This window comes from Desmodus rotundus, chromosome 11 (genome assembly GCF_022682495.2).
Source record: "Desmodus rotundus isolate HL8 chromosome 11, HLdesRot8A.1, whole genome shotgun sequence".
In the NCBI taxonomy this organism is placed as follows: Eukaryota; Metazoa; Chordata; class Mammalia; order Chiroptera; family Phyllostomidae; genus Desmodus; species Desmodus rotundus.
The window spans coordinates 17,432,651-17,456,704 of NC_071397.1; the positions used below are offsets into that span (position 1 = coordinate 17,432,651).

General features: G+C 48.0%; 1 protein-coding gene and 1 long non-coding RNA gene across 2 annotated transcripts in view; one reads left to right on the forward strand and one right to left on the reverse strand.

Annotated features, from left to right (window-relative positions):
* TRAM2 (translocation associated membrane protein 2) overlaps positions 1-14,863 on the reverse strand; it is a 70,284-nt gene extending 55,421 nt beyond the window's left edge. Inside the window, exon 1 of the mRNA XM_045193109.3 lies at positions 14,600-14,863. Within this exon, the coding sequence (XP_045049044.2) occupies positions 14,600-14,719 (120 nt within the window). The 5' untranslated portion in view covers positions 14,720-14,863. The remainder of the gene's footprint in view (positions 1-14,599) is intronic.
* LOC139440370 (uncharacterized) lies at positions 14,862-21,279 on the forward strand. The gene is made up of 5 exons (XR_011650570.1): positions 14,862-15,419; positions 15,791-15,895; positions 17,892-17,990; positions 19,994-20,355; positions 20,879-21,279. It is a non-coding gene; the product is annotated as an uncharacterized lncRNA (long non-coding RNA).
* The last annotated feature ends 2,775 nt before the right edge of the window (positions 21,280-24,054 follow it).

A 24,054-nucleotide genomic window follows, 5' to 3' on the forward strand; every position in this document is an offset into this window, starting at 1 on the left:
AAAGCAAATCAGTAGAGAAGAACCCTGATGCCCAAGTGTGCCAACCGATGTAATTTTAAAAACCCAACAGGTGTTGGACACCTGCCGCATCAGGCACTGTGCTGGACGCTCAGTCTACAGCAGCCACCCAAATCAGTGCAGACCCTGGCACAGCATTCAGGGTACGATGTGTGTTCTCATGGACGCGTGTTCAGTAGTCCACGGCTAACTGACCGCTTGGTTCCAACACGGTATCTCAAAAGGACCAAGACAATTCGTCAATATCTATCGGAAGTACAGGGCACTTACACTTGGACCCAGTCACCCCACTTTTGGGAAAACATGACACAAGATATGCCTGCACAGGCACAAAATGATGTGCACACCAAGCTTCATCACAGCAGTTGATGAAAGCAAAAAACTGAAGCAGCCCAAGGGTTAGGGGACTGGTTAAATGACTTATAGTGGACCCGCACGACGGAAGACTGTGCAACCTTGACACAAGTGGGGCACTTCTGTGCACCGACACGGAAAGATCCCTAGGATGTTTTGTTAACCGAAAAAGGCAAGGCGCAGACCAGGGAGATAATACGCTTCACTGTGGCTGAGAAAGGGGGCAGGAATACACACGTACACACACACACACATCAGTAAAATCCATCGTATACTTATAGCTGCTTGTATTTGCATAAATAAACCCAAGAGGAATGCACAAGAGTTCACAACATTGGTTAGCAGGGAAGGGGAGCTGGATGACGAGAGGTGGGGAGGGCAGTGTTTTCTTTTTTATGTTTTGATTTTTGAAAAATGTGACTGCATTGCCACAGACCACCTACAAAAACTTCTTTTTTAAGCTTTAAAAGGCTAAGATGCTAAAGTAGCCAGCATTCCTAATGTGCTCACAAGCATCTCTTTCCAGTTACCTGAGAACCCGGGAGAGATGGCATGGCCAGAGAGCTGCAAGTGACCAGCAGCCACGGAAAGAGGCCTCGAGACACGCACTATCCTGGACCGTCCTCAGTCAGTTCACACCAACTATGTCTCGGGCACGCAGGGGATACCAAGAAAATGCAGAGCAGCCTCTTCCTTTTGGAGGGCTCACGGCAAGTGCAAGGAGCCAGCCTCGGCCCTGGTGCATGTGACCTTCCTAGTACAAATCTGTCTGAGTCACTCCGCACTCAGAAATCTTCAGAGGCTCCGGATTGCCTCAGCTTAGGAACAGATCCACACTTTTGAAATAGGGCCTCCATGGCCCCAACCCTTCCCGACAATCGAGACTCATCTTCCATCGCTTCCCTCTTTAACCTTCCCCCGCTTTGGCAGCACAGAGCACATACCACACACACCGTACCCTCACCCTCGCCCACACACCCCTGTCCTCTTCCCATGTCCTCTCACTGCCTGAAGACCCTCTCCCCAGCACATCTGCCTGGCCAGTGACCCTCAGTCCTCGGTCCAGCCCAAACTTCTTTTTAAAATGACCTGCCCCTAACGCTCCCAGGGGTGTTACACTCCCTTCCCTGACCCTCACACTGTACCTTGAGTAGCAATGACACTGTCACCTCCCTAAGGACTCTTGGCTCCAGTTGGGCCGAATCTTCCCCTTTTCATCTTTTATCCTAGCCCCAAGAACAGTGCTTGGCAGAGCGCAAATGTTCGGTCTCAGTCTGGCTGAATGAATAAACAAGAGACATACAGAGGCAGGCAGAAGGCAGGAATGAACTCTACTCGGGAAGAAGAGCCAGGGGAAGCACTCTCAACAGGTGGTGCTTGTGTGGTAGCACACGGGGACATGAAATGAGAAGTTAGGTGAAAAAGGGAAAGCCTTGGGGTGGTAGAGGAACAGAAACAGGGTAGTTGGTTTGGATGAGGGGTCGGGCCAGAGGCAGTGCCTGAGGCAGGTGCAGAGGACAAAAGCCGGTCAGACTGGGGGGGAGCCCTGAATGCCATGCTCAGAGGCCCGGACTTTAGGTGGGCAGCACGGAAGGATGTGAAGTAAGGGAGACCCATGCTCAGCTCTGTGTCTGAGGACAATCAGTGGTAGCTATGGGGAAGACGACCCAGAGAGGAGACAAGAGGCTGAGGACCAGGTTCGAACCCACTGTAACTGTTTAGGTGGGACACCGTGACCAGATGTGGGGGACGAGGCAAAGGAGAAGTGACGGCTGTGGGTTTCTATTCTGACGATGCACCTGTTTCAGTTCCCTCTTCTGGACATCAAACTACGGTCACTCACGGGGGCACAGGGGATTTAATAATCATGGTGAGAAGACCCCCAACCCCAACAGGCCTCTGACAACCAAAGTGATTTGACCAGAGTGCTAGACATCAGCCCAGGGGAAAATCCCACTATCTGTTTCACCGGTCTGGCAACGGTTTAGAGATGGAAGGTACATGACAGAGAAGTCCCTCTCCCTCCACCTCCTCTGAACACTGAAACAAAACCAGCTTCCCCAGGTAAGGCCACGGCAGTTAAATGTAAGCCTCTATATGGCTTGTTTAGCTAAAAATAAATAAATAAATAACAACAATAAAAGGTAACAGAAAAAGACATTCCATCTAGCTGAGGCCCTTCTTTTTAAAAAATTAAAAATCATGTCCTGGTCACATGAACAAATCCAAGGGGGAGGGTGGAGAGGGGGGAGGGAAGTGGGTTCACCTGGGGTGGGGTGAAGGGATGGGGAGAAAAGGCATACAACTGTAATTAAATAACAATAAAAAAAAAAAAATCATGTCCTGGTAAAAATCATGTCCTGGCAGGTGTGGCTCAGCGGATTGAGCACCAACCTGTGAACAAAAAGGTCACCAGTTCGATTCCCACTCAGGGCACTTGCCTGGGTTGCGGGCCAGGTCCTCAGTTGGAGGAGTGCAAGAGGCAACTGATTCATGTATCTCTCTCAAACATTGATGTTTCTCTCCCTCTCTTTCGCCCTCCCTCCCCTCTCTCTAAAAGTAAATAAATAAAGTCTTTAAAAGAAAATTAAAAATCACATTAGATGCAAAAAATACCTTCTGAATGAGTCCAAAGGATGCCGTCACGCAAAGGCAACGCAATGCAGTAAAACAAAACGGTGCGTGTTTTCAAGGGCAACACGGCAGCGCTGCACACCCTCGGGGTTGCCACAAGTTGTAAGGAAAAGCTGTTTCTCTCTCCAGCTTTCACTGTCCCTGCCCGCCCCACACAACGGCCTTGCTGCTCTCCCGCATCACCCGAGGTGTACGGACGGGGAACGAGCGCTGGCAGAGGGGAGGCCTGCAGAGTCAGCGTCTCTGAATCCACACCAGAAAATTAATTCGGTGTGGGGGGTCTCTTGGCCTACTTCCTGACTGGGGGGTGGGGAGCAGGGAGTTCTCATGTGGATCGGGGCCACAGATTCCTGATCACACTCTTTAACTCCCATCTCACGGTCTCCGGAGCAAACTCAACATGTCGCTGTCCTGTCCGAAGCTCCCGCCCCATTACCTCCAGGATAAAGTCTCCAGGCCTTGGCGTGATCTCCAAGGCCCTCCGTGACCTCGCCCTTCCTCCTCTCTTTCCATTTTCTTCTGCCTTCCACCCACCTCCTGAGCAAACCTATGACACCAGCCCACTGAGCACCCTCATGCTGCACACCAGCCCCAGCCTGCTTCACCCATGCTCACAGGCACCAGCTGATACCTCTGTCGAAAGCCATCCCACATTTTCCTCTCTCCCTGGCCTTGGCCAGCATCCACTCAGCATCTTCTCTGAGCCAGGAAGCCCTCCTCCATGTTCCCAAAGCACCCTCTCTCGCAGAGCCCTACTTAGTGAGCACCACTAATTGGCGCAGCTCAAGGGGAGTACTCACTGGCAAATGATACCCGTGTCCTTTTATCTGTCTCCCTTCCTAGACAGTAAAGTCGTGGCCTGTAATGGGGCATGTTTCCTTTTCCTATGTTCCCAGAAGCCAGAACAATGCCTTGCATGAAAGCACTGTTTAATCAATATTTGTAGAATGAGGGGGCAAAAGATCAGAATCAACTCAGACTCATATCCCTTGGGCCGTGTGAGCAACAACATCGGCGTGACTGAGAAGCATAGGCCAAGTCACACTTGGCCACAGCTGCAGGCTAGAGGTGTGGTCAAGTGGCCAGTGACAATCTGATGAGATCACAGCTGTCATGCCTGATGTACGTGGGTCCAAAGAAACTCCAGGAACAGTGCCTGAGAAGCGCTTCATTATCGTTGTTTTGAAACTCTAAAAATGACCAAAGCAAAACAGCTCACGTCGACAAATAGGTTAGCTGGCTTCCATTTCAGACTTTAGAGTCTTGCACAGAATAGGTATATTAACTGAATGATTAAAAACAAAGAAAGCCAAATAGCCAGGTGGTTGAATAGTGCTGAACGAGGATATTTCCAGGCTGGATAAGAATGTCAAAAAGAAAAGTTTCTTTCTCACTGCTTGGGTGATAAAGTACGCTGCATGCACAGACCAACTTTGCCTTTTATTTCCGGGCTCTGGTACTGTGGCCCGCCAGAAATTTCTGGGGCTGGATCATTCTGGGTGGCCAAATTTTCCATGCTGCTAAAGATGTAGGTATTGAAACTTTACCATTAATCACTGTGGGTGGAAATCTTTTTAAAAATCTTTCTGAGTATACTGCATACCTTTCTATTTTTTCATGGAACAACAGATAATCATTCTAATCGTGTACTGTACTATACTAGTCTATCATAATAACCTCAAAATCTACTGACACCTGGAATTCATGGGGGTTTTTTTCATTTCTTAGGACTTTCAAGTATTTGATAACGAATAGCCGCCCCAGCTGTCGGCTACCACTCGCCCACCTATCCCAGCTCTTCTTCCACGTTTACTTACTCTTTCTTCTGAAATCTTGGGAACCAGACAACCAAGCCTCATATAACTCTATGTAAGGAAACGGCAGTCGGCTCCGAGCAAAGGCCTAGGAGACTGGCCCAGGTGTGGCACACACAGCAACTGGGCACGGGTTTAGGGCCATTTTCAGGCTGCTCCGGGACCTCCCCTTTGCCTCCTGTTTCTCACTTAAGTTCCAAATGGATGGGCAGCCACAAAGGGCAGTTCCATATAGTCGGAGGTGTAACTCCAACCCTTTCAAGTGTAGTAAGAACGATAGGTACAGGCCTTCTTTGAAGTGCTGTATTTGCACTAACATTTCTAACACGTTTTGTGTTCATCTTTCTAATCTTCTCAGCTACTCTACGACATATTATGATCCCATTTTACTGATGAGGAAACTGAGGCACAGAGAGGTGACAGAATTTAACAAGATACGCTCACTGCTAGGACCTGGCAAACCAGAATTCAAACTCAGGCAGCCGGGCTCCAGGGCCACGACCTTCGCCACTGACGGCTCCCTAACAGAACCGCACCACAGGGTCCCTGACCGTTTAGTTCTATAAAAAACAGAAAACAGAGGCCCAGTAAGCAATGTTTAGACCAGTGTGGTTCAATAAAACTTTCTGTGATGATGGAAATATTTTCTTATCTACACTACTGAGCATTTGAGATGTGGCTAATGTGACTAAGAACTAAATTTTCGATTTCACTTCATCTTAATGAATTTACATTCAAGTAGCCAAACGTGGCTAGTAGCCACCTATCAGATGGCACAGGTAAAGACTACTTTTGGTGAGTCAAAAACTGTGATATGTGAAATGTTAAATACAATGGATAATTCCTCCTTAAAATAGGCTTTAGGAGAACATAACTAAATACTGATGCATCTCCTCTCAACCTCTTCTCCACCCCAGTACTGTTTTTAATTCATCCTCGTAAGTTTGAGGAAGGAAGCAGGCCATTGATCAGAGTAGCTGAAGAGGACTTTGAGATGAAGTGGGAGCTCTAGAAGCAACAGTAGCAGTTGTCCAGGCAAAGCCTGAAGAGCACTGTCGGGGTTGGTGTGGGGCTTGGGGGTGGCAGATCACAGGCCAGCTTTCAGACACTAGGTTCACCCTATCGACCTTAAAAAGAAATAGCCACAGATACATGTATGTGTGTGTGCGTATCAATGAATATGCTCAAGGCCAAGGCCCCAGACCACATTCAGAGAACTGGCCTGATAAGACCTGATTAGGCAGAGCAGAAGGCACGGGCCATTCTGCCCAGAGCAGTGACCTCTTCTTGCTCATCCTGGGTCCCCTGGTCAGCCCTGCCACGGAAGTCACAAACCAAGCCAACCCTCTCCCCAACCCTCGACAATTCCTTTCTGATTATGGGACGGGAGCGGGGTGGACTTCCCTCCCCACTGCTGGTTCCGCTAAGCTGTATTATATGTCAAACCCAAATTTAGGTTAGAAACTGATTTCAACTCAAATAAGAAGTGAAACCAAGAGTTGAAGTTGAGACACTAATCCAGCGAAGGTGCAACTTTATTCTGACTCACCCTAAATCTCCATGCTGGGGGAAGGTGCCTCCTTCCCTTTCCTCCCAATTTCTGAGTGGCAACATAAGTTTTATACACATTTTCCAGCCCTGGTCTGCACAACCACACTCAGAGGGCATGACTGAGCCACAGGGCAGTTGACGCCCCCAGGAAGCAAGTAGGGGCCTAGAGGTACAGGGGCTGGCGTGGGCCACACAGCTGTTTAGGGACTGAGCCTGGGGAGAACCAGGTCTCCCAGGTTCCAGTCCTCGCCCCCACCACCACACACCTCCCCGCCCAGGCCACAGCTCATGCCTCAGAGACTCCGGAAGAGAAGCACTTATTCACACTCCATGACAAATCAGAGACCAAACTGCAATTAAAAAAAAAATTTTTTTTAAAAAGGCTATCAACCATTCCTTCCCACCTCAACATCCCTCTTCCAAACAACAGTCACAAAATCCATACAAACAAGTTACTCCTTGCCCATTGAGGTGAAAAGTTGATCCAGTGCAAAGTTAGACTACAAACTAAATACACGCAAAACTCCAGAAAGTGCTGGGTCTAAAAAGTTCAATTCTGCTCCAAGTTCTGAGGAATTCTCTGCAGGAAACCAAGCATTGTGAAGCAGGCCCTGCAACTTCCTGACTTCCTACAAGACTCCAGGAATGGCTGGAGAGGAGGCCTGTTTATCCAAGGAATGCTCCTCCAGGTCAGGGGCTCCCAGACTGCCCTTAACCTTCAGGAAAGGGGCTGATAAGACACCCCTGGCTCCTCTAAACCTAGAGCCACATTCTACACCCCCACTGGCCCCCAAGGCTATCTCTATGCGTGTTCCAGCACCCCACGGGGCACACAGACCTGACCATAAACAGTTGCTAACTAACCAGCATGGTCTCAGGCATCCCTCAAAGCAAGCAGGGGGTCAACAGCGGAAAGGAGTGGGGGCATTAGATCCCTACCCTCTGTCCTGAGATAGTCACACCCTGCTCCCCATAAGCCACGTAAGTCTTCACAATGGCGATGTCACTAAAAAGCGTCTTCTTAAAATTCTCTATAAAAAGAGAGTATCTATACATTTATAATAAACGTGAAGGAACAAACTGATAAAATTAAAAATACTCTGCCCTTGCAAAATTTAGGAGCTTTATTAAGAAACCTTCTCCCTCCTTCAAAGACGGGACAATCAAGGCTCAGAGGATTTTGTCCCCAGGTGTGACTGTCACCTCCACCAACCCAGAAGGGACATTTCAGATCATGTTCAAGTTTGACAACTCTTAAGAAACCATGTGGGAGAGTTCTCCTAACCTCAGCCAAGGTTTCAATCCCTAAAGGCCTCCTGGTACTAGAAACTGCACCTGCGTACAGGTACCAAACACACACAGTGCCTCCGGTCGGTTGGCTTATTTGCAAAGCTGCCACGTACAAGAGTACCAGCTGTGCTTCCCAAGACTTCTAGGAGTGACCACCACTCTTGTCCTCTGACTACTGACAGCCCGCTCTCAGGGTGTCAGGTCTCAACTCAACAAACTACTCCCTCTCCACCAATCGCAAAGGCTTGAGGTTAAGGCCCAACGGTCTGTAAGTCTGTGAGTTGCACCTGCCACATACATCAAGTTCAAGGACTGACTCCTATGCACAAATAGTTTATCAGCTTTAAGCTACCACAGTGTGACCTCAGTAAGGATAGGGACGCCACCTTATTCATCAGCATTCCCAGAGCTCAACACAGGCACACAGCAGGCACTCGCAAAACAGCTGCCAAATGAATGAGCACAGCACACTTAAGAAAGATGTATCATTTTTGAGGCTTCTACACATACACTGGCCTTTAAAAGTAGCGTCTGGAATTCCGGTGGGCAGATGTGTAGAAAATGCACTGGACTTGAGTGAGAAGATGTGGGTTTAAGCCCCAAGTTTGCCAAAAATTCCCTCTACTGTCCTGGGAAAATCTCCCAACCTTATTTTCCTCTTCCGCAAACATTGGAGATAACTTCTAGGTTTCCTTTTAGCCCTTAAACTTAAAACTCAGGAGAAAAGATGTGCCCTTGAGCTACAATATTAACTTGATGACACAGGGCAGTGAAAATATAATAGCCAGAGGCAGCTACTCTCACACAGCTGTTGGCTAATATCAGGCAGTAACGTGAGCAGTAGGTAAAGCCTCTGCCTACTTGCCTGTGTTCACATTTGGGTCATTCTCTGTAGTCTCTTTCAGGGAGATGCAAATTTCAACGATTGTTCCAGACAGAAAAGCCTCCAAGTGGAACAATGACCCGCAGACATTACTTCCAGGTAATAAACAGATTCCACTCGGACAAAGAAAAATAAAGCAGCCTGTGGCTACATTCCGTTGACACCCCATTCGTGGAAGCACCCGGGCCTGAGCTCTAAATGTGAGCCAGACGTGGCTGAATTCTTGTTTTGGCTCTGACTCTAACTCGGAGCGCATGGTCCTGGGCCAAGTCTCTCCTCTACGAGCCAGGCTCTGGATGGGTATGACAACCCCCATAAACCATCCAGATTACAGGGTGAAGCTAGTAAAGCATTTCACAGATGGAAAGTGTTGCCAGCCCCTCCAGACAAATGAAGGGAACTGTCAAGTGGCAACGTGGCTTAGACGGGGTCACAACAGCGCCTCCCCTAACCCTGGGCTCCCACCAACTCACCGGAGGCCTCTAAAGGACTCAGAGCCCCCCACTCACAATCTGGCTACATTTCCTCTGCTGAAAATCCAGGGGAGCTGTGTGAACCTACACTGCCCAGAAGAGCCTCCTGCAAAGCTCTTTAAACCACACAGTTAACTCCCAATGGTGACCAACTGTGATAAGGTTAGGTCTGGTTCTCTTCTATGGGGGACACTTGTGAGACCAGGGTAAATCAAGGCAAAGCTCTACACTATATGACAGATACAGGTCTGCCCGAGAAATAAGAAGCTGTGTCAGGAGGCACATTAGTAGTTTTACTGTTTTCTTTTCCTTTCTTTAACAATTAGGTACCAATGGATACCAGATACACAGCGCTGGATAAAAAGGTTAGGAGATAGTATCAGGCAAGTTTCCCAGCAAAGCCTGCTAATAGTGCTGCTCACTGATTAGAAAGCACTTCTGTAGTTGGGAAACTCTAATCCAGTCTTATCAACCCTCTGGCTTCGTCATCATTTATCAGGGTGGGAACGGGAGATATATCAGCTATGCCACAGAGTGATTTCTGGGGCCCCTGCCCACGACCGAAGCAGATCAAAAAGGAGCTCATGCCTGCAGGAGTGAAGTTTTCACCATAGCAACACATGTTACTCTACAAACAGCCAGGACTAAAGCGCTCTGTTGCGACTGGTCTGGACGGTGCCCCTGAGAAACGGCAACCGAGGCTTCAGACAACAGAGGAAGCAAGAGAACAGTGGCCCTTATTTAGCTTGCGAAGCAGCCTCCTCGCGGTTCCTTCCCACAGTCGACGGTGGCAACACTAAGACCCTCCAGGACCACAGCCCGTGTTCTAATGAGACGGATGGCAGAGAAAACAGATGTGGAGCAGCCACAGCACAGGCTCCCTGGGGAAAAGAGGGACCCAGTGTGTAACAGTTGCACGCTTTGGAAAGCGGACAGCTAGCACTGGAGAACTTCAGGGAAAGGTCTCATGGCAGAGCAGGTCACGTCTAAAATGAAATACAGCCGGGGGCCCCAACCAGCTGGTGTGATGGGAGAAGGTGTAGCACAGACCCAACAACGAAGCCAACCAATCACCATCAGCATGGTCGCTGAGGCCATCAACTAAGTGTCGGGGAGCCAGGCACAGTGCAGGGCGTTTAGACAGGCTTCTTCATCTTGCAGCGAAGATCAAAACCTCAGTGACTGATGAACACCACCTTTCTGGATATCACACTTTCCCAAGGGAAGAAACCGGGATCCTCAAGGTGCCTTACACCCCACAGATAGGGTGACGTTTGACGGTTCACCAGGAGAGACTAGTTCCCAAGTTCTGCTCTGTTGCTCAGATCGCTGAGTGATGCATCTAGAAATCTAACCACAGACCAAGGGCGCCCGAGAGGATCAGCAACCCTTCCCGGTTTCCCCTGACTAATTTTCTAGAACATTACTGATAGACTATGTCAGAGGTGGACAGGAAGATGCATAAAGCCAGGAAATATAAAACTGGCAAAGGAACGCCTTTAAAAGTGCATTAGAAGTTAGTCAAGGACAACATATGTCCACAGATGCCCGTCTGTGCCATGTACGTACCTTTTTGTATTAACACAATATAAGTGGGACTATTTTGTAACACTGATATTAAGAGACAGGACCAGCAGTCTCACTTCAGGTTATGATGACCTGGGAGGATCATCAGGAGCATCATCGCTCCGCCTGGGAGGATGGGAACCAGTGCCACAGCACCCACGTGCTAACGGGCGTGACGCAATGGGCTCCCACTGTACATGCTGCAAACTCATCACCCGACAAGTCACTCAGATACAGGGAAGAAGGCAGTTCCTGGAGAACGGGAGCTCTACCACACCTGGCTTCGAAACAAACACCAAACACCAGCCACTACCCAAAAATTCTTCTAAGTCCAAAACCCTTAAGTCATCACAGACGAAACAGATGAGGACCCAGAATTTCAGAAACATTTCCTTGCTGCAGGGCCAGCAGAGCCCACAAAGGAGTTTTAAAACAAACAAGTGAGGTTTCTGTCTCAAAGTGACACTTTAGAGGTAATGTATACGTTGTACCCCCCCTTTGTCAGTCTCCATTCACGGATGAGAGTTTCTGTCTTTCTCTGCCCATCTCAGTTTGAAACGTGGCACTGAAAGGGACACTGGAAAGTGACGGGAGAGGGGTTGGGACGAGAGACTGCTTTAACCGTGACACACACCATACACACCCCGAGAGGCTGCCCACTCCCTGAAGGACTGTCAGGCCACAGCCCCCTAAGACAGACTGAGGGGCCAAACTGTTGCGTAGAGAACTCCCCACCTCTCTGGAAAGCAGAGTTAAGAAAGAGAAAGCTGGAAGGAAAGGAGGGGGAAAATAAAGCTCCACATTCCTGACATTTTTTAGCCAAGTGCTGTGGCTGCACAGAACAGCTCTATTCCAAACAGCTTTCAGGACAGAAAGAAAACCTGAGTTCTGGGGAAAAGAACCTGCCTTGGAAATGGGAGACGGAATCTCAGGATGGCCCAAACTAAGTCAAAGGGAGGAAGGAGAGCCGCCCTTCCATGTGTGTTCCCAAAAGGAAGGGATCCCAAGGGAAGGAATTCGGAGTCGTCATCATCTCAGGGGACAGAACTGAAGTCCTGGGGTCCCTGAGGGGGGAATGAAACCCCTCTGAGTGAGGGCAAGCTGATGAGTGAGCTGGGGCAAGGGCAAGGCAGGAGTGAGATGGAGACCAGTTAGGACACATGGGCTGGGGCTGCCTGGGGTGGGGAGAGGGGCCCAGCTTACTGGCAGAGACTGGGCAGGGGACCCCAGAAGGAGGAGTGGCCAGGAGACTTTCTGTGGGAAGAATTATAAATGAGTTTCCTTGACTCAGCTTCTGAATGAAGGAATCCTAGCCATGCCCAAGTTAGAAATCCAAGAGCCTGCTGTCCTCTCTCTCTTTCTCTCTCTTTCTCTCTCCCCTTCCCTTTCCACCTCCTCTGTCCACACTCCTAGGAAAAAGTGTTAAGTGCGGGACTGCCCCCCATACGCATCCCACATACAGACACATACACATCACACCTCCAGGGGACAACCCAGAAGACCCTAAGTGACATCTACTAAGTCCTGGGCTGGGTTATGAGGTGCCACCCCCAGCTTTACTCCAAATGTGAAGATGCCCACACGTGCTTCTCTGAGGTCCCTAAAAGTAACAGCTGTTTCTGCTCTCAGCTGGTAGGGACAGCAGAGTTCCAAAAATCTCAGTTCCCCCCAAATACCTATCTCTACGGAGAGTCAGTTGGTAGGTATAGACAATGAAGATCCACTCTGTACCTAGCACAGCAGAACACCCATCCTCCATAAGGGAGGTTCAACACAGCTGCCCTTCTCCCAGACCAGCACACACCAGCAATCCCACAATGCACCTTCTATGCACCTCCCAGAGAGGGAGACTCCTGCCCTGTAAGCTCAGAGGTGGAGGTCTAAGGTTCTATAGGGTGAGGATGGTAGGAAGCCTGCAGGCACTTCAGCCAAGGTCCCTTCCACGTTCGCCAGTCCAATCCGAAGAAGGGGAGAAGAGGAGGGGATTTTTTCCCCTCTTCTGTCAGGTGCTGGGAGTTAAGGGCTCCTAGCACTTTTCAACTCCCACAGACTGCCAGGTTTAACACATAGGACTTTCCAAGACTAGAGGCAGGGAGGGCAGGAGGTACTAAGCTCAAACATTAGGCAGCTTCTTTTGAGCCGAGAAAGTAGGTAGAGCCACAGACCTTAACAAATGCCAGAAACCTAGCCAAGAGAGCCATGAGGCTATGCAAGAGACTTCGCTGGCTGCAGCATGGGGCTATGAGGTCCACAGCTGTCACGTGTGTCTTTCCAACCACACCCTCCAAGACTGGTGACATGGCACTTGGGAGGCCTCTTAGAATAGAGGACGGCAAATAGACACAAATAGGACAGAGGGTATTGGCTCTATTATTTCATTAAGCTATTATTATGTTAAATAATAACAGGGCTTCAGGAACAATTGGCTTGTGTTCACATTTGTAGAATCTACTATGGCTTTTGTTTCTTGTAAGAGCTCAGTCAAACCTTACACTAACCCCATGTGGAAGATGGGTTTTACTAACCTCTACAATGATGGGGAAACTGAGGTTGCAGTCGGTCGGTTTTTGTTTTGTTTTATCAGTCTAGTGACAAAACAGGGACTGGGACAATGATACCACCCTAGCTAAAGCCCTTTCCAATATACCATGAGAGCTGTAGGGGTGGGAGGAAGGCGGGAAGGACAGAAGTAAAGAGGAACTACCACATTGCAGACCCCAATCCTAGTCTCAGGTGTATTTCCTACAGACCCTGAAGCCCAGACAAGGGCACATTCACACATCTAACCAAGACTTCACCATCACAAAAATGTCCCCAGCTTGAGGGCAGCTTCATGGGCCAATTAGGACCCTTGTCATCCTTAGAGAGAAGAGGAGGAACACAGAGACAGAGAGACACAGAAGGAGAAATTAGCCCCGCTAGAATCCTCCATCTTCAAGGCAGTTTGCCAATGGTTACAGCTTCCTAACCCATTCCTGAGAATGCAGATAAGCAACCCTACCCAGAACGGAGGACCAGGCGCTGCCTCAGTTGGAGACCACACTGGGAGTGAGGGGAGTGTCACTATCTCACTCCAGCCAAGATGAACCACGGCAAGCCCTATTGCGCTCACTTTCCTCCAGTTCTTCTAACTTTGGCATATCACATTTTTCTCCATCTCTCTTAGGTGTAGAGAGTCCTTCCCATCCGATCCTGACCAGTGGGGCTTACTACAAGTCCCTGCTCTGAAGGCCCACCCACACCAGCGCTGTGCTGGGGAGATGGAGGAGGGGCAGTGGTAGGACCCCGTCCTCTCCCCCCTACTCCTACAGCTATGAGAGAATCAACTTGCCCCTAAAAGCACAGGGTTCCCCGTCCCTCTCCTTGGCCCTGTAAGGCGGAGAAGCTCTGGGTCCACCACAGATGGAGCCGAAGGAATAATCCAGAGTGATAATGGGGAACATGAAAACTGGCCCTTAGGCAAGGGCAAAAAGAGGGGGTGGGCGGGAGGACACTGCTGGGATGGGGCCAAGGCCGCACGTGAAGATGCAGAAGACCCAGAAAATCAGATGGGAGGTGGAAGAGGGTCGGGGTCCGTCCCGCTGGAAAAGACCAGAAGAGGTGGCAGCCACCGCTTGGGAAAGGGAGATAGTTGTGCAATGACTCCGGGGCTGGGAGTCTCCGGGCTTGGCTCCCGGACACCAGAAAGGAAACCCCACTGTTCGGGCCAGGGTGGCAGCACTGCGGTTGGTTCGAGGCCAGGCTTAGGATTCAGGGCTGCAGAGAGAGCTGCAGGATATGGTGGGTGCCCAAGGGGGCGGCTGAGCAGGGCAAGGCTGGCAAGGAGAGGAGCTGGGGGCGGGGGTGGGGGGTGTCTGGGCTGACTTGGAGACCAAGGCGGGTACAGTGTACAAAGCCGGGGTGCAGATAACGTACATGGCAGCCCCGCGCCCCAGCTCAGACGAGGACCCCAGGGACCTGCAGGGGTCCGCCGGGCGGCGCACGAGAAAGGGTAGCCCCTCCCGGATCTCGCTCACCTCGAACATAAGCCCTATGAGGACGCAGAGCACCAGGCAGAAGCCGATGTCCGCATGGTTGTGGATGACGAACTCCTGGCTGAAGAGTGGGTAACTTTTCGTCCTCCTGCGGAAAGCCATGGCAGCGGGCGCGCAGCGGCCGGCGGGGCCCGCACCCTGCGCTCACAAGCCGCCGCGCAAACTTCTCCAGCCCCGGCCCGGTCCGCCCGCCGGCCCGCAGCCCGCTCGCCCTCCCGCCAGCCGGCCTAGCGCCCAACAACTTCGGGGCCCGCCCCCTTCCTCCGACAGCCCCCGCCCCCGCCGCCCGGAACCGCCCCCGGCCGCAGCCCCCTCCCCACTCGCGGCCCGCACTCGGCGCGCCCGCTCGATCCGGCCCCGCCCCCGTGCACTTAACCCCCTCGCCGCCGAGCACGCCGCGGGGGCGGGGCCGGCGGGCGCGGCCGGGGTCTCCCAGCCTCCCGGCTCCGGTGGCTCCGGGCTCCCCCGGCCCCGGGGCCCGTCGCCGCGCGCCCGCGCCGCACCCCGCCGCACTCTTAGTGTTGCGGCTCGGCCGCTCCGGCCGCCGACCAAGCAGGCCGCGGGGGACGCGGACGCCCGGCCCTGTCCTGCCCGGACAGGAAGTGGGCCCGGGTTTCCCACTCCCGACGCCGCTCCTTCCTCCGCGGAAAAGGAAGGCCCGGGCGGCCGCGGGCAGCCGGATATTCCCTGGGGTGCAAGCTGTGGCCATGGGGTGCTGAGAGCCGCGCGGGTTCAGTGGAGGGAGGAAGCTGCACGCCGGCCTTCTAGCTGCCCACCGCACACTGCAAGGACGGTTGATGAAGTATTTATTGAGAGCTTGCAGTGGGTTAGGCATGGTTCATACTGCTGGGCAACAAACAAAAAAAAGACCCTGCCCTTGGCGAGCCTTGGTGCCAAATGGGGGGGTGGGGGGTGGGGAATGGATGCGTGCAGTGTTGCTGGATCTTTTGAAACCCCTGTGCTAGTGTAAATTGGTTTTACACGTCTTACCCAAAGCCTACCTTCAGTATTAATTGATATGAAGAAATGGAAGAATACACTCTGAAGAACTTTCTCATTGAAAGTTAAATTTTATTTTTATTTTTTTATTGATTTGAGAGAGAGATTGATTTGTGTTGTGCCACTCATTTATGCATGCATTGTTTGCTTCTTGTATGTGCCCTGCCTGACCAGAGATGCAACCTTGGCATATGAGGAGAACGCGCCAAACAACGTAGCTATCCGGCCAGGGCTAATAAACTACTCAGTTTTGAAAAGTAGTCTTGGAAAGCACAAGAGGTATTTTTAATAAATTAATTTATATTGACAAGTAATTGATTCCACCAGTAATGAAGTCAACTAATCACTTTTTAATTGTCAAAAAAAACCAAAAAACAAAAAACTATTCTTATTTGCTCTTTATTAGGTCTATAGTTATTTCACTTCTAAGTAAATATGATTTCTTAAAAATGACACAGCGTGAAATGTGATTTGACACTGGACTTATCTAGGGTTCCTAGATAAATTTCACATCTTAAAGGTTCTTGACGAAATCTTTAGTGTTTAGCATACTGTCTTTGGTTTGTAATTCCTTTAAACAACTTAAGGAAATGGGAATGTGATACCTGAATTGGACTAACCTTCATTTATCTTCGGGACTGACTTCTTAGCCCGACTGTTGTGGCTCAGTGGATGAGCGCTGGCCCAGTCCGGGCACGTGCCTGGGTTGAGGTTCCCAGTTGGGGTCGTATGAGAGGCAGTCCTACATAGATGTTTCTCTCCTCTTTCTCCCTCCCTTCCCCCTTCTCTAAAAATAAATAAATTATTCTTAAAGTTGGACCTTAGTGTTAATCAGAAATAGAAAGATCTAGAACTCTGGAGCATCTCTGTTTTCACCTATGAATAAGTGTTGTCAGCTGAGCTTAAGTGAATCGGGCCTTTGGCTAGAAATAAATGATAAGGATTTATTCAAGTGTCTTAGGATTTGCAAACCAGAAACACAACTGGGCAATACCCAGAGTGTTCTCCAAGAAGAAAGAAAAGCTGAGGGTTCTTAGAGTAAAAGGTACATTCTTGAGACGAATCAGTCCTACATTACTAGCCTCTGGTTATACTCCAAGATGGTAATCCTCTAGATGACAGGTGGGCTGGATAATGAATGTCAAATGGTCTGGATATGTGAGTGTTCTTTCCGTAGTTCTCCAGGTTTGATGTATAATCCAGGACTGGAATGACCGAAAGTTTAAGTTCCCAGGCTAGTTTAAACAAGAATAAAATCCTTTTCTCATACCTCAATGTACTTCATTTTAGTCATTTATCAGCTTGACTATAGTGACTCCATTTTATTTCTCCATTCTATTCCTCAGTATTCAAATTTTCAAACTGCAGCCACATCTATTAGGTTGAACCTTACGAAATTGGTTTCATTATAGATGAAACCTGGAACACCAGACAATTCAACCTAGTAGTTACCTAGTGTTTCCACAAGACCATTTGTAAAAGATGTGGTGGGAATTTTTTGCAAAAAAATGGAGTGTTGTTGACCTCTGAATGTTGACTTAGGCTAAATGTCCTGAGATAGCTAGGTATTACACCTCCACATTTATAAATGAGAAACCTGAAGTAAAGGGAATGGCTTAATCTGTGCTCATATTGCTGACTGCCAGTCCTGGGCTCTTTCAAGTGTAATTGAACAATTAAACGTAGGGTTCTCAGATACATGGTTTGATATTTCACTACCTTGAAACCCCGTGGAAAAAGTAGTAAGTGCCTACTTCAGCCATCACAACCACCTCTCAGTCCTAGTTTTAAAACCATCTTCAACCCAAAATGGATCTCTTCTCACCCCTCTCATCCAATCAGTCATGGAGCCTATCGATTTTACCTCAGAGTATCTCCCACCATCTCCCACCTCCACCATTCTTCACCTGGCCCACACTTGTGACCCATGGATGCCCTTCTTCAGTACTCCCCCTCTAATAGGTCATTGTATTGGAAACATTTATTGAGTAGCTACTGAGTGCCAGACACTGTGCTACTTACCAGAAACAAAGACCAGACAACGTGTGTGATGGTTTTAAGACATGTCCTCAAGCTGTTTGATACCCCTTCCTTCAAGGGGTGGCAAATCACGCCCCCCCTCCCCACCCCCTAGAGTGTGGCCTGGACTTAGCAGTTCACTGCTAACAAATAGAATATGGGATAAGTTTTGATGGTACAATTTCCAAGACTAGGTCATAAAAGGCATTTTGGTTTTTCTCCTTTCTCTTATCTTGGATCACTTGCTCTGGGGAAGCCAGCGGCCATGTTGTAAGGATACTCAAGCAGCTTAATGGAGACATCCTGACGGCATGGAACCAGGGCCGCCCACCACCAACCAGCACTAAATTGCCAGGTGTGTGAGTGAGCTGTCTTGGCAGCTGATCCTCCCGCTCCAGTCAAGCCTTCAGCTGACTGCAGACCCAGCTGACCTTTTGGTTACAAAGCGATGAGAGACCCTGAGCCAGAGCTAGCCAGGCAGGCCACTCCCAAATTCCTGACACAGGGCAATGTGAGATAGTGTTTGCTGGTTTAAGTCACTAAATCCTGTTGGCATTTGTTATGCAACTAGAGGTAATTAATCACCCTGGTGGAAGAAGAAACAGGCATCATTATGACTTCGTGTGATGATGGTGAATCTAAGAACAACTTGAAATATATAAGCTATGAAGGCAAACAAAGGTAACTTAATTCTGTCTGGAGTGTAGGGAAGAGGCTATTTGAGCTGGACCTTTATCTAGAAGGATTTTACTGACAGAATGCAGAAGAGAGGGGGGAGATGAATTATGAAGAGTTCAGGATCGCAATGGGTTTTGAAGGTCATGATAAAGAATTGTGAATTTCTTTGTATACATGTTATCAAGTCATCACGTTGTATACTTTAAATAATCTTACAGTTTTGTCAATTGTAACTCAAAACTGAAAAAAATTTTTAAAAGAATTGCAAATTTATTCTGCCAACAATGAGAAGGAATGGGTAGTTTTTAATCATGACCAAATCTGTTTGTAGAGAGAGAATTATCAGAAAAATGAAAAATCATTTTTATTTAAAGAGTGGTGTCAGGAAGACCACTTGAGAAACTATTATAACATTACAGTAAAAAAATGAACACTTGACAAAGAATAGTTTGATAAGAATCAAAAAGAGATGAATTATTTCAGAGACATTTCAAGGGTTAATTAATTGGATTTGGCTTTACGGAAAGAAATACAGGAGTTGAAGGAGTCAGGATTTTAGGCTAGTATATGTAGGGAGTGATATAAATGATGTAAAAGAGAAGAAGATGGCCTCAGCTTTGAACCAGCTGCGCTTGAGGAGCGGAGTCACAAGACATCCAAATCAACACTTTGACAAGTCAGCCGGAAACTGCCGGATTGGATTTAGGGAGGGAAAACCAGAATTAAATGTATTTGTGGTTCATCTACAATGGGACTGTTGAAGCCATGTGCTTATGTAAGTATTCCCTGAACAGTGTGCTGAATGACGGGGGCAGGGTGGGGGGAGACGTATATCAACATAATCCCAGGGAACACCAACACTAAGAAGGAAGGAGGAGGAAGAGGAAAGGGCGGGGTGGAGGAAAGCATGACACACGCATTTCACAAGGGAGGTTAAATCAGGTAGGATGAGAACAAGAAGCCTTACATGTAGGCATCATGGCCTTTAAGCGTCCACTCTTTTTTTTTTTTTCCTTTAATTTTATTTATTTATTTATTTTTAGAGAGGGGAAAGGAGGGAAAGAAACATCAACGTGTGGTTGCCTCTCACACACACCCCCACCTAGGGACCTGGCCTGCAACCCAGGCATGTGCCCTAGACTGGGAATCGAACTGGCAAACCTTTGGTTCTCAGGCAGGCACTGAATCCATTGAGCCATACCAGCCAAGGCTAAGAGCCCACTCTTAACTGGACTTTGGAATGGGCTTACCAGTGGGTAGAAAACTAGAAAAGGAGGAGTGAAAACAGTCTATTCTTTTAAAAAGTTTGGTGAGAAAATGGAAATAGCTGACATTTGTGGGGATATTGAAGATCTAAGGAAAGATCTTTAAATTACATATATTTATTTTTTGAGATTGGTGCATGTTTGGAGACAGAGAAGAAACACTCAGGGGAGAGAGAGAGAGGATTTAAAATACTGAAAATACAGCCCTGGCTGGTGTGTCTCAGTGGACTGAACACCAGCCTGCTAACTGAAAGGTCGCCGGTTCGATTCCCAGTCAGGGTACATGCCTGGGTGGCGGGCCAGGTCCCTGGTGGGGGCGTTGCAAGCAACCAATCCATATTTCTCTCTGTCTCTTTCTCCCTCCCCCTTTCTCTAAAAATAAATGAACAAAATCTATAAAATACTGGAAATATAGGAGACCATCGATGAAACGAAGGAGACTAGAGGGTAGCTCCAACAACAGGAGAAAAGAAAATTCCTCAGAGGCTGGGCGGGGACCTAGGAATGGGTGAGTATATAGTTATGTCTAGAGGTGGAGGAGATAATAACCTCTCGCATTTATTTTGTATTTATGGTTGCCCTGTGAGGGAGGCAAGACAGTTATTACCAACCCCTTCTTGAAGCTGTTCTGAGACACATGAATGACCAGGAGACACATGAATGACACATAATTAGTGGGTAACAGAACCAGGACTCAGACCAGCAGGTCAGCACTGGGTTCCCTTGGCTGGACCGTACTACAGCCTTCCAGGCTTCCTAAAGCATGGCACTGATCAGGTAGGCACCGTCTGCCCCTCTCTGTGTCTGTCTTCCACTCACAAGGCCCTTGCTCCATATCCCTTTGCCTAAAAGGTAGCCATCCATCAAGAGAAAGACTGTGTACCTCTTCCTTTGCAAAGCTGTCTTCAAATCACTAGGTTGGAGGCATGCACACAGCATCTTGTGCACGCCTCTCAGGCAGCGGCAGGTTCTCCTGCAACCAGCATTTGTCTATCCCTCTTACCCCCCTTTTGGACAGTGTGACCCTTCAGGGCAGGAATCCATCCACTCGCACTGATATTCCAGCAGTACAAAGTGTCCCACGTGGTGTGTTCTCACCAAGTGTTGGTTGCATGAGTGACTGAGTAAGAGATGCTGTGGTTGGCATAAATGTGACCACTGTCCCTCAAAGTGGAAAATGTATTTTCTCACATAACACCATGCCCTGAGTTGTAGTTCATTCCCAGGGATAAGTGATTCATCAAAGACTAGCATCTTAATATGCATCCATTTTGACACTTTGTGTTTGCTATTGTCACAGGCGTCCCTCGTGGTTACAAAGTGGCTGCAGCAGCTCCAGGCACTCCATCCTTCACACAAGACCCAACATCAGACAAGAAGAGGAGCAGTTTGAAATGTAAAGAAAACTTTCCCAGAAACCCTGGAATCTCCTCATGACTCACTGGCCATAACAGCACTACAAGACCATTCCTAAAACAGTCATCAGCAAGGCGAGTGGAACTGGCATGATTGGATTAACTTCACAAGGAAGGCATCCTCAGAAGGACTGGAGAGGGTTCCAGCCTATTTTGAAGATCCTTACTACCCCTTAGCTACCCCTTACCTGAAAAAATAAAAATTCTAATGACACAATTGCCATAAGAATTCTCAGAAATGAATGTATTGGGTTGGCCAAAAATTCCATACGTTTTTTTCCATAAAATAAAAGACACATTTTTCACTCTCACCATTAACTTCATTGATGTGGATATTTTGAGTACATTGGCTAACTCCCACTATTGACTTTTAGTGGGTGGAGACCAGGGGTGCTGCTAAACACCTTCCAATGCATACGACAGCCCCACAGCAAAGAATTATTTGGCCAAAGTGTCAACAGTACCAAGAAACTTCACAAACCACTTTCGATCCATTCAATCAGTCACAGCACTTTCTTCACACACTGCACAAGTCTTTTTTTGCGTTTAGTCGTGTTTTTACCTTTCTTGAAATAATAAAGCATAATAAGCAAAAAATGTTACATACTCCCTTCCATCTTCAATATTAAAATGGCTGCACAAGAATTCACCAATTTTGGGAAGGTTTTTTTGATGCACACTGACATGACAGCTGTCACAACACAATCTAACAAAATTGTTTCAAATGAAGTTAAAGACAACTAAGCACTACGAGAACATCATATGGAAAAAACGAAACTAAGTTTCTGGCCAACCGAATATGTACTTAATACCTACAAGTTCCGACGGCGGCCGCTGGAAGCGCGCTGTGGGTTTAAATGTGAACTTGTCCTTGTGCATCCATCACTCCCACACGTGTGCTCCACACCCAGTGACGAAACCTTACTCAGTTCTACCCTGCTAGAACTCAAGCTCCCAACAAAGGGGTCTTTGTTTGGGGCCTAGAACAGCACCTGAAATATAGTAGGATTTAGTAAATATTTATTATTTTTTAATTTTTGTTTCATAGCAAGAAACGAGAATTGGTGTGGAGCAGGCATCCAGATGCTTTTGCACTGTGATTTTTTTTACTCTATACTTTCGCTTCTTTGCCTCGCAGGACTCACAACACGTTTGCCCCAAACAAACCTTGCTTCCTGGTGTCTATGCACTAGGCCCATGAGGCTTACAAATGTCACCAACACAACAGGCACTGTTGGAGTGTCTGGCTGCAGGGTCCCCAGCTTGACAAAGTGGAGTGTCTGTGCTCCGACGGTCCAGCACATCATGTCAGTTCAACGGCATCTCTCACCAGAGGATGAAATTTCACAGCCATCAGATGTTCCTGCCCCCAGGACCACAGCAGTTCAGTGGAATCAGTGGCGTACCAGGGGCAAGGCGGTGGGAGCGGCAGCCATGGGGGCAGGACCAGGGGCTTGCATGATCTGTAAAGAAACTTAAAACAATGATAAACTTCGAAAGGCAATGTGGTATCCTGGACTGAACCCTGAAACAGAAAGAGGGCAATAGTGGAAATACTGCTAAAATCCAAGTAGAGTCTGTTGTTTGCTTACTAGTGGTGTATCTATGTTAATTTCTGTGTTTTGATAAATGTACTGTGGTTATAGACGTTGAGTGAAACGTATAAGGGGACTGTCTGCACTAGTTTTAAAACTCTCCCATAAATTCAAAATTGTTGCACAATTCAAAAGGTTTCTAAATGATAAAACTGACTAAGTACTGGTCTGCTTTTTTATTATCACCATGACAACTCTCAACAATGTTGATGATAAAAACACTGTTCCCTCCCCCAAATCATTTGGTCTAAGTTCTAAGCATTTGTAGTTACTGTCGAGTCTTAATATCTATGTAAGGTTCAACTTAGCACATTTTTACCATTTATTTTGTAATAGACATTGCATTCCATGTGCAAGTTAATCCTCAGAACTCCTATATATACATACAGCTGGCCCAGACATACGTGGTCTCGGATGCACACCTTTGTTTTAAGTTCATATCCCGTCGGAATTGTCTGAGCTTTCTCCCAGCACAGGCACACCTCCAACCCTAAGGTACCGCGGAATTCTGCATTTGAACCAGAAACTGAAACAATGATAGCACACTGATTTCAAAGATGAAGGAACAGAACGTGTTGCTTTAACTCCATCATTCTAGTAACCTCGGTAGCTTCTATTATATTTACATTTTAAAACAGTGAAACTGAGTGCAAATGCCGTATCATGTGTCATGATGATTTGGGGATTTTTTTTTTTTCATCTAGAGGAGCAGGTTGTTAGAAATAACACCCTGAATTAAATATGCAAAGTACCAGAGTGAGTGGAATTCAGATTCCAGGTTTTAGAAACTACCTTAAAGATCATATAACCTCTCCCCTCATATTATAAACAAAGAAAGGAAAGCTCAAAAACTTGCTGCAGTTAGTAAGGATTTGAGGAGTTGGGTTGAGGACAAGGGCCTCTTCCTCCTGGCTCAGTGCTCCCAACACTGGCTCTAGACCCCATGCCTGCTCTAGACCCCATGCCCGCTCTAGACCCCATGCCCACTCTAGACCCCATGCCCACTCTAGACCCCATGCCTGCTCTAGACCCCATGCCAGCTCTAGACCCCATTCCTGCTCTTCTTTAGCAGATAGGCAATAACTCAGTAAACCAAGTCCCCTGCCCAAAGTCAGCTGGGGACTCAGTGATAAAGTAGGACGTGGAAACCAGACAGTGGAGGGCTCTAACCACTTGCCTTTGATTTCTCTTCTCAGCTAGGGGCGAGTTAATTCCAGACAACTAATGACTGCCACCTGACTTTCAGATGGGGAGATGGGAGCATTTTTCAAAAAGAGACATAGCTCAAATTGATATTAGAAATGAGTAAATTTCAATCAGAAGACCCACAACCGGAAAAATACTGAAATACAACATTTGGGGAACAAGGCAACAATTTTAGGCATTGATTTCCACCGAGTCCTCCAATTTGGGGGTTATCTGGCAATAGACAGTAGTATATTGGGAACTTCAACTGCCCACAGAAA